Raw genomic sequence first — 13,844 nt, 5'->3', positions numbered from 1 at the left:
ACTCAACAAGCCAGAAGGGAGTGGCATGATATATTTAAAGTGATGAAAGGGAAGAACCTACAACCAAGACTACTCTACCTGGCAAGGATCTCAATCACATTTGACAGAGAAATCAAAAGCTTTATAGACAAGTATAAGCTAAGCAAATTCAGCACCATCAAACCAGCTCTACAACAAATGCTAAATGAATTTCTCTAAGTGAGAAACACAAGAGAAGAAGAGGACCTACAAAAACAACCCCAAAACAATTAATAAAATGGTAATAGGAACATTACCTTACCATTACCGATAATTATTGATAATTACCTTAAATGTGAATGGATTAAATGCTCCAACCAAAAGACACAGGTGCACTGAATGGATACAAAAAAAGACCCACCTATATGCTGTCTACAAAAGACCCACTTCAGACCTAGGGACACATATAGACTGAAAGTGAGGGGATGGAAAAAGTTACTCCATGCAAATGGAAATCAAAAGAAAGCTGGAGTAGCAATACGCATATCAGATAAAATAGACTTTAAAATAATGTTACAAGAGACAAGGAAGGAAACTACATAATGATCAAGGGATCAAACCAAGAAGAAGATAGAACAATTATAAATATATATGCACCCAACATAGGAGCACCTCAATACATAAGGGAAATGCTAACAGTGATAAAAGAAGAAATTGACAGTAACACAATAATAGTGGGGGACTTTAACTCCTCACTTACACCAATGGACAGATCATCCAGACCAAAAATTAATAAGGAAACACAAGCTTTAAATGACACAACAGACCAGATAGATTTAATTGATATTTATAAGACGGTCCATCCAAAAACAGCAGATTACACTTTCTTCTCAAGTGCACATGGAACATGTGGAGAAAAGGGAACCTTCTTGCACTGTTGGTGGGAATGTAAATTGATACAGCCACTATGGAGAACAGTATGGAGGTTCCTTAAAAAACTAAAAATAGAACTACCATATGACCCAGCAATCCCACTACTGGGCATATACCCTGAGAAAACCATAATTCAAAGAGAGTCATGTACCCCAATGTTCATTGCAGCACTATTTACAATAGCCAGGACATGGAAACAACCTAAATGTCCAACAATAGATGAATGGATAAAGAAGATGTGGTGTATATATACAATGGAATATTACTCAGCCATAAAAAGGAATGAAATTAGGTCATTTGTAGAGACACGGATGGACCTAGAGACTGTCACACAGAATGAAGTAAATCAGAAAGAGAAAAACAAATATCGTATATTAACGTATATATGTAGAATCTAGAAAAATGGTACAGATGAACTGGTTTGCAAGGCAGAAATAGAGACACAGATGTAGAGAACAAATGTATGGACACTAAGGGGGGAGAGCAGGGTTGGTGGGGAGGTGGTGGTGGGATGAACTGGGAGATTGGGATTGTCCTATGTACACTAATATGTATAAAATAGATAACTAATAAAACAAATAAAATCTTTAAAAAAATTTTAAAATAGAGAAAATTTTTTTAAAAATAGTTTTTTTATAAGGCAAAAATATCCAGTATAGATTAGTACATTAAATTTTACAAAAGCATTTTTAAACTTCAGAAAACATAAAAATAATATAGCCTGAAATTGTAGTTTTTTATAAGATAGAAATATGAATAAGACACCAAAAATTTCAGCCTTGAGAGTAATTCCAATGAAAATGAAAAAGGCGATAAATATAAAAAAACAGATTGTAGCTGCACAGGCAACTAACTGTTGAATGAGATCTAATTTTAAGAAGGGAATGAGGAGCAAAGACCAGAGATAAATTAAAAAAAAAAAAATTTGCTCTAAACATCAAGACTTAGGAAGGACAGAATGAGAAGAGGTTTACAAAACAAAGAAAAGAAAAAGAGTTTTTTGGAAGTAATGTGTTATCGAACAAGGAAAGAATCACTGCTAGGGAAAATAACAGATGATAGAAAGGACAAAACTAAAAGAATCAAGCTTATATATTATTCTCATCCATCCGTCAGCATCCTGATCCCTTGTGCCTGCTTGTTTCTTCCCTCATAGCACTGACCAACTCCTGACATTCTATATAATCTAATATTCTATATAAAACACATGCACAGTATCATTTATTGTCTCTCCATCTTCAACTTAGCTCCAGGAGGAAAGAGATTCCCATCTCTTTTGTTCATTGATATATCCTATGCTCCTAAAACTATTCCTGGCACAAAGTAGGTACTCCATATATATTTAATGAATAGATTTTTTGTATAAATGAGAATGATATTTAAAATGAAAAGGGCAGATTAATTATAGTTAAGGGATGATTTTTAAAAGCAAAGATCTGTGAGAAGATGAGAAAGTAAATAGTTTAAAAAATAAAATTCTCCAGATTCAGGGTGTTTATATTCCAGGATGTAAAAAGGACATGTATGTATGATTAAAGGACCACCTTTGAAAAGTCCTAGTGAGTAAGAGAAGCAGCATGCAAATATAATTTTGAAAAGGGAGACAATAATAAAGACTGTAATTAAAATGAATCACTGGCAAAATTCTACAACTGATTATAACACAAAGTAACTACTTAAAAGTATGTTAGTTACCAGGAGCAAATATAGGCAAAGAACAGGTGAACAAATCATGCCTGGGAAAAGCATTCCATTTTTGCCAGAATTTCTTAAAGAGCTGTTAAGGAATTTACACAAGCATAATGTAAAGTCACATATGGTCATTAAGAGAATTAAACATATGTGTAGCATCATATGTGATTATCAGAGAGGTGACTTAGACAGAGTGGAGGCTTGTTCATGTTGTCAGGGAAATGACACAGTCATAGAGCAGCATGATATGCATTCACAGGAGGTGACACAGATATAGTGTCACCTGTGGTTATCACAGAGATGATGTAGACATAGGCTGGCGTCAAGCATGGTCATGAGGGAGATGGCACAGACATAGTCTAGGATCAAATGTGGTCATCAGAAAAATGATGAAGATAGAGTGTAGTATCCTATGTGTTCATCAGGGAGATGACCTAGACACAGCATAGTGCCTTACATTGTTGATGAGAAGATGACATGGACATAGTTTAGAATCAAGGAGATAGACATAGTGTCACATGATACATGAGCATTGATAAGATGATCCAGATGAAATGTAGGATCGTACATGGTTGTCAGAATGTTGATGTAGACACAGTGTGTACTGTGTGAGGATATCAAAGAGATAATGCAGCCATAGTATAGCATGATGTGTGGTTCTCAAGAAGATGAAAAGACATAGTGTAACATCGTACAATAATACATACCAGCAAGCAGATAATGGAGACATAGTGTATAGTCACCTGTGGACTACAGGGAGATGGCACATACAGAGTGTAGCAACATATGTGGTTATCAACAGGTGACACAGATATATTGCAGCACCATACATGGCCATCATGGATATGAAACAAGCTATATCATCACACACAGTTGTCTAGGAGATAATGCACAATAGGGTAGCACTCCACATGATTGTGAAGGAAATGACATAGACATGGTATAACATTACCTTTAGTTTTCAAGGAGATTACATGCACACAGACATTCATAATATGGGATTATCAGAGAAAAATCTTATTTTAAATATTATACATAGTTATCAAAGAGATAATGCACCTACAGTCTGTCATACAGAGTGAAGTAAGTCAGAAAAAGAAAAACAAATACCTTATGCTAACACATATATATGGAATCTAAAAAAAAAAAAAAAAGGTTCTGAAGAGCCTAGGGGCAGGACAGGAATAAAGAAGCAGATGCAGAGAATGGACTTGAGGACACGGGAGGGGGAAGGGTAAGCTGGGACGAAGTGAGAGAGTGGCATGGACATATATACACTACCAAATGTAAAATAGATAGCTAGTGGGAAACAGCCGCATAGCACAGGGAGAGCAGCTCGGTGCTTTGTGACCACCAAGAGGGGTGGGATAGGGAGGGTGGGAGGGAGACACAAGAGGGAAGAGATATGGGGTATATGTATATGTATAGCTGATTCACTTTGTTATTTAGCAGAAACTAACACACCATTGTAAAGAAATTATACTCCAATAAAGATGTTAAAAAAAAGAGATAATGCAGTCATAATATAGCATCACATGTGTCTGCCAAACAGACTTTGCATATATAACACTGCATCATATGTGGTTGTAAAGGTAACAACACAGACATATTATGGCATCATATAGTGTCATCAGTGAGATAAACAATAGCATAACACACATATTTACTTTAAAAGGATGTAGATATAGCATAACTTCATTTGTTGTTGTCAAGAAAATGATGCAAAGTATACAACTATACAGTGATGTCAATGATTAGACACAGTGTAGCATCAGACCATGGTTATCAATAAAATGAGACAGACATGGTGTAGAATCATAAGTGGCATTCAAGGAAGTGATGTATAGCACATTATATATGTTCATCATGATGATTCACTAGACATGTTAGAGCAGCACATGTTATAAAGGAGACAATGCAGATTTGTTATAGAACCATCAGTGGCAGTCAAGCTGATGAGAACAACATAGTGTAGCATAATGCATGATCCTTAGGGGAAGATGACCCAAGATACACCAATATATATAGTTATCAAGGAGATGAAGATCTAGTTTAACATCATATGTGGTTGTCAAGGAGGTGATGCAGACATTCTATAGCATCACATGTGATTATCAAGAATATGATAGAGACATAGTGTACTGACATACATGGACATCATAGAGATGAGGCACATGTTGTTTCTATCATGGCTGGTCACCAGGGAGATGACCTATAGTGTAGAATCACACGTGTTTATCGAACAAAACATAAATCTCTCCATAAATTAAATGTACCAACAGATTACCTACCATCAGCTGAAGCAGTTGCAATAAGCTTTCCAGTGTAATCAAAACAGCTGTCTAGTATTTCATCATCATGGCCTGTTAATGTTGCCACATATTTTCCATTTGTAGCATCCCACAGCTGCAATTTTTTTTAAAAAGAAGATGACAAAGACTATGACTTCCTATCTAAAGTGCAAAGATGGCCAGAAGTAGTCTTTACGACATGTTTATGGCTGGCTAAATAACTGTGCCAAATCCTGTGTATAATTTTCACATGTTTGTTCATTTTACCTTGATTCATGACCGGAGACCACAGCCAATCATCTAACCAAGGCACACTTTGGACACAGAGAAGACCAAAGACAGACATTTATAACGGGTAGCACAAATCTGCCACTACATTAGGAAAAAAATCTCAAAGTGCATGCTTCTCTGATTGGAATGGAAGCATCATCTTTTCATGCAAAGGGCATCAAATGGTAAAGAGCTTGATCTAAAACTACAATGCTATAAAATGAAAAGCACATTAAGATTATAATACATTTGGTATATAACCTATATACCTAATAATAATTCTAGAACATAAGCTCTTAGCAACAGAAACGTAAAGGCAGGGAGGCATTGTGTTGAGACTTCGTGAAGTTCACTCTGATCGAAGTTTAATAAAGGAATAGAGGGGCATTAAACAAAAATAATGCACCTTTTAAAAAAATAAGATCTTTCAACACATTTAAATAAACTAAAACTATTTTACATCATAATTCCTTCAAACTTGGAGGATCAGAAACTTGAAATTTAAAAATTACCAATTGTTGATAAATTAATATCTTAATTTTATAGCACCTTTAAAATTTGTTAATGTTGCAATGAATACCTGACCCAGTATAAAATACAGACATAAGAATTATAAAGCAAAGATATTTCTTGAGCTCACCATGCAGGTTTTGTCCATAGAGCCAGTTAATATCAGAGAGCAATCCCAGTTGAACAAGGCACTGCTGATCTCAGCACAATGTCCAATTAAGGTATACACCTTCCTACAAAATGGAAATGGTTCAGATGGGTGAAAGATTCCTTAGTCAAGAATGTGTACAAAGAAGGATCTCAAGCCATTGGTGTAAGAGTCTGAATTTTACTTTTCACAAAATAATATCTATGATGACCAATGAAAGATGGCTTAACTGTAGCTCCAAAAAGAGTCAACTAGGCTACTAATTTCATTTCAGCAAAAAAATACACTTAAAATTTAAACAACCCAAGATAACAACATTACTTAAGACAACACTTCAGAAAGGCATGGATGAAAAATAATAAAGGTGGGCTTCCCTGGTGGCGCAGTGGTTGAGAGCCTGCCTGCTGATGCAGGGGACACGGGTTCGTGCCCCAGTCCAGGAAGATCCCACATGCCGCGGAGCAACTAAGCCCGTGAGCCATGGCCACTGAGCCTGCGCGTCCGGAGCCTGTGCTCCGCAACGGGAGAGGCCACAACAGTGAGAGGCCCGCGTACCACAAAAAAAGAAAAAAATAATAATAGTAATAATAATAAAGGTAATCTGAAATTCTAGAACTATTTTTACACCAGATAGGTGGACCCCTTTGTTGTTCAGAAACTACCCATCAATCGTCTGAGAACCCTTCCTTCTCTCTCATTTCTTGTTGCAACCATGTTGATCAGTCCCCCTGATAATTGGTCCCTCTATCAAAACACAGACAAGTCCAAGAATGGAGTTTTCCAACAAAAATTGACTAATTTAGTTAACTTCTTAGCAACTAGAACCAAAAATAATTAGGAAGGAAATTGAAGTTCTTGGACAAAATTTAATTTGGATTATTAGCCATGATTTTATTTATTCATGATACCCATGCCTACCATAATGACAAGCCATTGAAATTTGATTACATAGTACATGGAATAAATAATAGCTGTGTAACCAGGCTATTGTTAACATTCTTCTTTTATGTTACTGTTTGGCATTATTTCCTCAGAATTCCAAGAAAGCATATATTTTTGGTGGATCAGAAATATCATTAAAGAATGAATTAATTTGCTTTCAATGTGTCCTTATTCCTATGGAATCCAAGGTAAAGTTAATAGATTTAACATTAAGCTGATAAATAACAAAGACTATCTTCTTAATCTTCTGATGCAGGTTAAAAAAAATTCTTAAAAATCAAGAATACCTTCCAGTATCAGCATCCCACACTGTAACTGTATGATCGAAAGACCCCGTGATGATTCTGTTTCCTGAGGTGTTAAAGGACAAAGAGATGATTTCAGCTGAGTGTCCCTAGAAAAAGAGCAGATATCATCATGCATACCTGTAGATGAAATGATTTCTACAAATGTATAACATAATAGTCTAAAAGAAAATGCTAAAAGAGGCAAAGCTCTATAGGGAGAAGAGAGATCAGTGGCTGGCTGGATAGGGAGAGACTGCAAACAAGCTGAAATACATTTATGTGCTCAGAATTTTAATGTTCAGCTCCATTTAATTTTAATAAAGGACACGTGTAGAGCAGGACATGCACCTTCCAACGCTCTCAGGCATTTATCTGAAAGAAGAGGCAGTGAAGAAGCGTGAAACACAGAAGTGATGAGTACGAAGATCGGGAAAAGTATACTTACATGAATAAAATGAGGCTCTCTGATTTAATAAAGAAAAACTCTTGGTGTTAGTTAAAAACACTGATTTTCCTCTTTTTTGATAGTCCATTTTAACTTTTTCTAGAAGGAGAACTTCTAGAAAAAGTTCTAGAAAATGGATCCTATTTTTAAAATCCATTTATAATCTGAAAGAATAAAATAATGTGATTTCCCATCCAATTGTCCCCACTGATTGCCACAGAGCATCACGCTTTTTTGCTTGGTAGTTTTCGCTGAGGCGGGAAGAAGTGGAGGGTAGCAGACATAGGATGGTTCTGGACAGACGTGTGGTGGCGACAGACAGGGGCCCCTGCCGAGACACACCACCAGCATCCACTCTGCAGGCAGTGCCCTTGGCCTTGTCACTTCCTGCCACTTGTCCCTTATACTTCAGACTTTGTAATACCAGAGGCTTCTAAGACTGGAGGTTAGAAAAGAAGGGAGTTTCTTTAAGAAATCTTCTGGCAGGTTCCTCAACTTCTGCCTCTTCCAAAAGGTGCCAGCCTCCATCTCCTTTGCTTTTAGCCAGGTAGGTGACCATAGGTTTTAAGCAATATTTGGTGTGGCTTACAGACTGAAGTTAGTCAAAATAAAAAGCCCATCTGGCTTCCCTAGCATGTCCATTTAAGTCTTTGGGAATAGTCATCAAACCAGATGAAACGCTCTTTTACTACAGTCTGAAAACCAATCACTCAAAAACATCTTTTAACTTAGAGTTCATTTTGTAATAAAAATACAAATAAAAACAAACACAACGGACTTCCCTGGTGGTGCAGTGGTTAAGAATCTGCCTGCCAATGCAGGGGACACGGGTTTGATCCCTGGTCTGGGAAGATCCCACATGCCACAGAGCAACTAAGCCCGTGCGCCACAACTACAGAAGCCCACGTGCCACGACTACTGAAGCCCGCACACCTAGAGCCCGTGCTCTGCAACAAGAGAAGCCACCGCAATGAGAAGCCCACAGACCATAACGAAGAGTAGTCCCCGCTGGCCACAACTAGAGAAAGCCCACGCGCAGCAACGAAGACCCAACGCAGCCAAAAATAAAAATGAATTAATTAAGTAATTTATTTATTAAAAAAAACACAAGTAAAAGGCTTACTCAAAGGAATAGCTAATGAAAATGTAAAACTCTTGATGTTATTAACATTAGTAACATACTGCGAGAGTGAACACTTCCTCTCCATTCTGAATGTCCCACAGTTTGGCCGTTGTGTCCATACTTCCAGTAGCCACCAATGTGCTTTGAGGATTAAACGATAAACACACCTGAATTACATGAAATGAGAGAGATTTTAGAAAGATAGAGTTTTAAATAGTTAATTCTAATATAGAAAAGCTTGGAGATGTGACTCTCTCGGCAGATTCAGCCTAATTCTTTGTACAGATATGCAGCAAAATACCAGATACGAGTAGCCGTTTATCTGCAGGTTGATCCTGAAGCATTCTCCTCTTGAGAAGAGGCTGTTGTTCTCCCACATCACCCAGCTCAGGCTTGGAGAGGCACTGGCTCCCCTTAGTCACTTCCAGACCATAGAAGAACAAGAACAAAAGCAAAGCCCAGCTCCTTTGAGATTCATGCTATCTGGCTTCCATCTTTTTTTTTTTTTCCGGCCATGCCGTGGGGCATGTGGGACCTTAGTGGCCCAACCAGGGATCGAACCTGTGCCCCCTGCAGTGGAAGTGTGGAGTCTTAACTGCTGGACCACCAGGGAAGTCCCTCTGACTCCCATTTTCCTTGTTGCTGTGTTCATCATCCTATCAATCATGCCCCCTCACTTGCCTAGGACTTTGGCTATTGGCTCACATTCTCAGTTCTGAGTCCCAGGTGGCCTTTGTGTGAGCCATCCATCCAATACCCCCAGACCCACGATCCTGGACTCCTTTTCATAGTCACTCCCATGGCAACACCCTTACCTTGATGTCACCTTCTCTAGAAGATTCACTACCAAAACACCGGTCTCTAGTTACAGTTTCCCAATACTTCCACTTTCTCTCTTCCTTACCAAGCCTCCCCTCCAACCTTCCCATAGGATACCTTCCATTTCATGTAAACCCCTCTCTTTTCTCCTGGTCCATTATCCCCCATTCAAATGACACGTGGAAGCATCACTCCTGCCAGCATCCCCAAAACTCCTAGTCCCTGTCTTTTCACCTGCACCCTTCATATAACTCCTAAAAACTTGTCTCAATCTGGGATTTTATCCACTCGTTTGCCTGCCCTACCCTCGACCAAGGCAGTTGAAGAAAACAGTATAGCAGATACTAGTGATGCTCATTCATGTCTTCTGTCCTCAGCTGTGGCCTCAGTAGCTTTCCCTATTTTGTCTAACACGCCTCGGATTCAATATATTCTCCCATTCCCCATTTTTGCCTCCACTCCCATACTCATTCCTCCTCAGCAGGTAACTTGGCCTCCTAATACTTCCCTGAAAAAACTTACCTATCAGTTGAGAACTTCCTCCCCTGGCCCTCACTTTCCTTTCCTCCAGTCTCAGATTCAGAGGGATCACTTTGCCATTTTAAGACACTATGTTCCCTGTACACCTAGGAGAGATGAGCCCACCAACTTTCCCTTCCCTCTAGAAGGAGCTAGATCCTTTCCAGTGGCCTATAAGTATGCTTGAGCTCTTCCCACATGAAAACAAATCCTCCCTTGACTCTACATATCCATTTTTTAACTACCTTTATTTCCCTTTACAACCAAATTCCTTGGAAAAATAGTCTCCCATCACTCACTGCCCATCTTCCACTCTTCAACTCTACTGGAACCACTCTACATCAATGTCCAGTTGAGAGGCTTGGTTGGTCTTGGTCATCTCACTTAACATTCCTGAGGTTCTCGATATTTTCTTCCTTCTTGACTGCTTTGATAGTGCTCTGCTTTTCTTCTCTAACTTCTTGTCTCTTTTATTGTATCTTTTAAATTTTTCTCTTCTCCATCTTCCCAAGATTCCACCAGTTTTCTCCCTACAGTCTACCTTTCCCTTTGGGAAATTTCAATTGTTCAGTGGTTTCTACTGCCACCCAGAGCTCTTCCCAGTGTGTGCATCTCCGTATGAGCACCTTCTGTGCAGGCAAGGCTGGGAAGCGCTGCTCTGGACACTCAGAGCCCCTTGAGTTCTAAGCACAAACCACGATTACACACCTCCTCTGGGCATTTGCTGCTGCAGCTCCCTCTGCCTGGGACACACCTGCCACCTCTCTGCAGAGTCTTTCCTGAATACCAGTCCTGGCCATGTAGGCTTGGCCACTCCCTCTGTGCCCTCACTGAACTCTCCACCAACTTCTGGCCCACCTACAACACATCTTTAAACTTATCCATGGACACCTCTACTCCCTCTACAAAACTGCAAAATCCCTGGGAGACCAAGAACTACATCTGATTCTGTTTGGTACCCCACACACATAGGCCAGGGCTTCACACAGTCAATACTTAGTAAATATTCATTGGATTGATGTTGTTGATTACAAAAAATACGAAATGTCTTCCTAGGAACTATAAATAAAGAAACCTTTTCAAAATTCCAAGGGAGTATGAAAACATGGCCACACTATGAGAATGAAGATTCTGTCTTTCTTATGACCCTGGACAAATTACTTAAGCTCTCTAAGCCTCAGCATCCTTAACTGTAAAGTGGGGAAATATCTACCCCTTACGGTTGTTATGAGGGACAACTAAGCTAATATATGTAAAGGGCTTAGGACAGTGCTTCAGGGTCAGTTAAAGGGTCAGTTAAAATTTCTAACTGCAGTATCCCCAGTGTTTAGCAAAGTACCTTGAACATAGCATGAGCTCTTGTTGGATGAACATACAATGAATTTGAAGGATGAATACAAATAAATTTTTATTCCTAAAATAACTAGACTGTTTATTTTTAAAAGCTATCACTTGCTCCATAGGGTGCCAATTATCTCCCTAATTGTAATAAGACGTAACACAGAATTGGCCAAAGACAAGGGCTTCCCAATAGTGAAAGCCATTTAGAGTATCAAACTATTTATGCAAATTTGAGTTCTAATTATATCCAGAAAACAATCACCTTAGATATCTTACATGATATAAAAAACTTATTTTAAAAGCTATTTTAAGAACTTCGTCAACCCTCATCAAGTCAGTCCTCTAAAGACAAGTCAGTGAAAAAGAAAAAGTCAGGTTGGATATTGTACTCATATACTTATCCCATTATTTGTCTACTTAGTCAAAGCAGGATATGGGTCTTTTACAGCATCGGCAAGATATTAAGACTAGAGTAGTTTATAAATTATATCAATACCACCATACATGATATATAGAAACTGAAAATATCAGATAGGCTTTAAACTTAATTATAAAGGTATAGCCACTACTTTTACAATGGAATTCTAAAAAGAAATAACAATGATGTGATGCGCCAGTGTAAGTTCATCAATTGTAATATATGTACCACCCTGATGGGGATGCTGATAATGGAGCATGCTGTGGAGGGGAAAGGTGAGAAATCTTTGTACTTTTTACTCAATTTTCCTGTCAACCTAAAACCGCTCTAAAAAATAAGTTCTACTGAAAAAAAGAGGAAAGTAAAACAAAACAAAAACAAAAAGAATGACAACATAAAAATATAATAAAATAAATATACTCACTATTTCTGCTGTATGACCCCTGAAGGTATGGTAACAGTTTCCAGTTTCTACACTCCATAGTTTACAAGTCTTATCAAAGGACCCAGTGGCAATTTTGTCACTAAGATTTAAAAAGAATAGATATGGAATTTGAAAACAAATTCAACCACAGTATTTGATATACTGAATTAAGAGAAGAGATATTAATACATGGATCTCTATCTACTCAGAAGTTCATTTCACTTCTAAAATAATAACTTATCCAGTAAATCAACTATACTCCAATATAAAATAAAAAAAATTTTTAAATAAAATAAAATAACAAGCAATCATATCTATTTCAGTGAACTCTATAACAAAATAGAGTTCTAATTTTTGAATAGTATTAGTTTATATGTTCAGCCCAGTGCTATAAACATCAGCAGGAACTTCCTGTCAGAGAACTCCCAAGGGCAGAGAGACAGCCCTGCAAAAGCTTGAACTCTTGCTCACCTCTTTACTACTGTGTGAACCTGGGAAGGGTATTTGAACTTTATATATGTTATATGAAACCAGTAATACCTATCCCAAAGCTCCTTTAAGCACTGAAGAAGGTATTTAAAAGGTTTTCAAAGCACATGTCAGGCACTCAATAACTTTTAGTTCTTTGCCTTCCTCTTTTCCTTCCCCAATAGATAGAGGGAGACATGAATAAAAGAATGAATGGATTAATAAGGAATAAGTGAACAAGTGAATGTCTTTTTACCCATAAGGATTGTTGAATGCTATGGCATAAACCACATTCCTGTGACCCTCCAGGGTGTGAAGTTCCTCTCCAGAGGCAGTGTCCCAGACTTTGCATGTCCGATCATAGCTTCCTGTGATAAAGCTGACACAAGCAATATAAATACATCACAAGGTGAAACTAGCAATGTGTTAATAAAGACCTCATTGTTTTTGCCTGCAAAATTATAACCCCATTTACCTTGCTTTTTACAATGGAAGTTGTGAAGGCAGAACAAATTGGGAACAATATCTAACCTTTGATCTGGAAACTTTCCAATTTTATCCCAAACCCCAAAAGGAGTCACTAAATAACATAAAGAGTAATCCTTCCAATAATCGTTCTTACAATGTAAATAGTTATATCATTAAATAACGTTAATAATCAGTAACATTTTCTGAAACTCTAATATATCTCAACAAATAACATCATTCTTCCCGTTGGTCAGACCATAAAGTCTTAGCATCACCTTTGATTCCTCTCTTTCCCTCACATCCCACACACAATCTATCAGTAAATTCTATTAGCCCAGTCTCAGAATACATCCCTAGTATGGTCACTTCTCACTAGCTCCATTGTCTCCATCTCTTGCCCAGACAAATAAAACCACCTTCTAATAGGGCTTGACTCACACATGTCCCTTACAAATCTATGTCCCTCACCAAAATTGGATTTATTTTGTTTAACCTTCCTCAGATGGCTTCCCAGTGATTTAGAGGAAAATTCAAACTTTGCTTGTGGTCTGCAAGGCCAGCAGTCCTGGCTACACCTGGGACCTCAACTTCTCCCAAAAGCACACCCTGATCAGCCACATTCCCCTTCCCACTAGTCTCTGAAGAACTGTATTGTTTCTTTCATACATGCTAGTTCTTCTACCCACCTGGTTTACCACCATCATCCCTAGGTCCTGGAACATGACTGACACACTAAGCGTTCAATAAATATTTGTTTAATATTTAACAATCTTTTAATGTGCCTATTC

General features: G+C 38.0%; 1 protein-coding gene across 2 annotated transcripts in view; it reads right to left on the bottom strand.

Annotated features, from left to right (window-relative positions):
• The window catches only part of DAW1 (dynein assembly factor with WD repeats 1), a 37,519-nt gene that overhangs the window by 8,704 nt on the left and 14,971 nt on the right, over nt 1–13,844 (bottom strand). The window contains exons 5-10 of one of the 2 annotated variants that reach the window (XM_081242196.1): nt 12,845–12,967; nt 12,121–12,220; nt 8,659–8,766; nt 7,032–7,138; nt 5,785–5,887; nt 4,875–4,989 (exon numbers count right to left, since the gene is read on the bottom strand). In XM_081242196.1, coding sequence (XP_081098322.1) covers nt 4,875–4,989; nt 5,785–5,887; nt 7,032–7,138; nt 8,659–8,766; nt 12,121–12,220; nt 12,845–12,967 — 656 coding nt within the window. The remainder of the gene's footprint in view (nt 1–4,874; nt 4,990–5,784; nt 5,888–7,031; nt 7,139–8,658; nt 8,767–12,120; nt 12,221–12,844; nt 12,968–13,844) is intronic. The other variant, XM_081242197.1, reaches the window with a different exon arrangement.

Source organism: Mesoplodon bidens (assembly GCF_964165515.1).
Source record: "Mesoplodon bidens genome assembly, chromosome: 8".
Taxonomy (NCBI): domain Eukaryota; kingdom Metazoa; phylum Chordata; class Mammalia; order Artiodactyla; family Ziphiidae; genus Mesoplodon; species Mesoplodon bidens.
The sequence above is the reverse complement of the archived record's forward strand: the minus strand, read 5'-3'. Positions and strand labels throughout refer to the sequence as shown.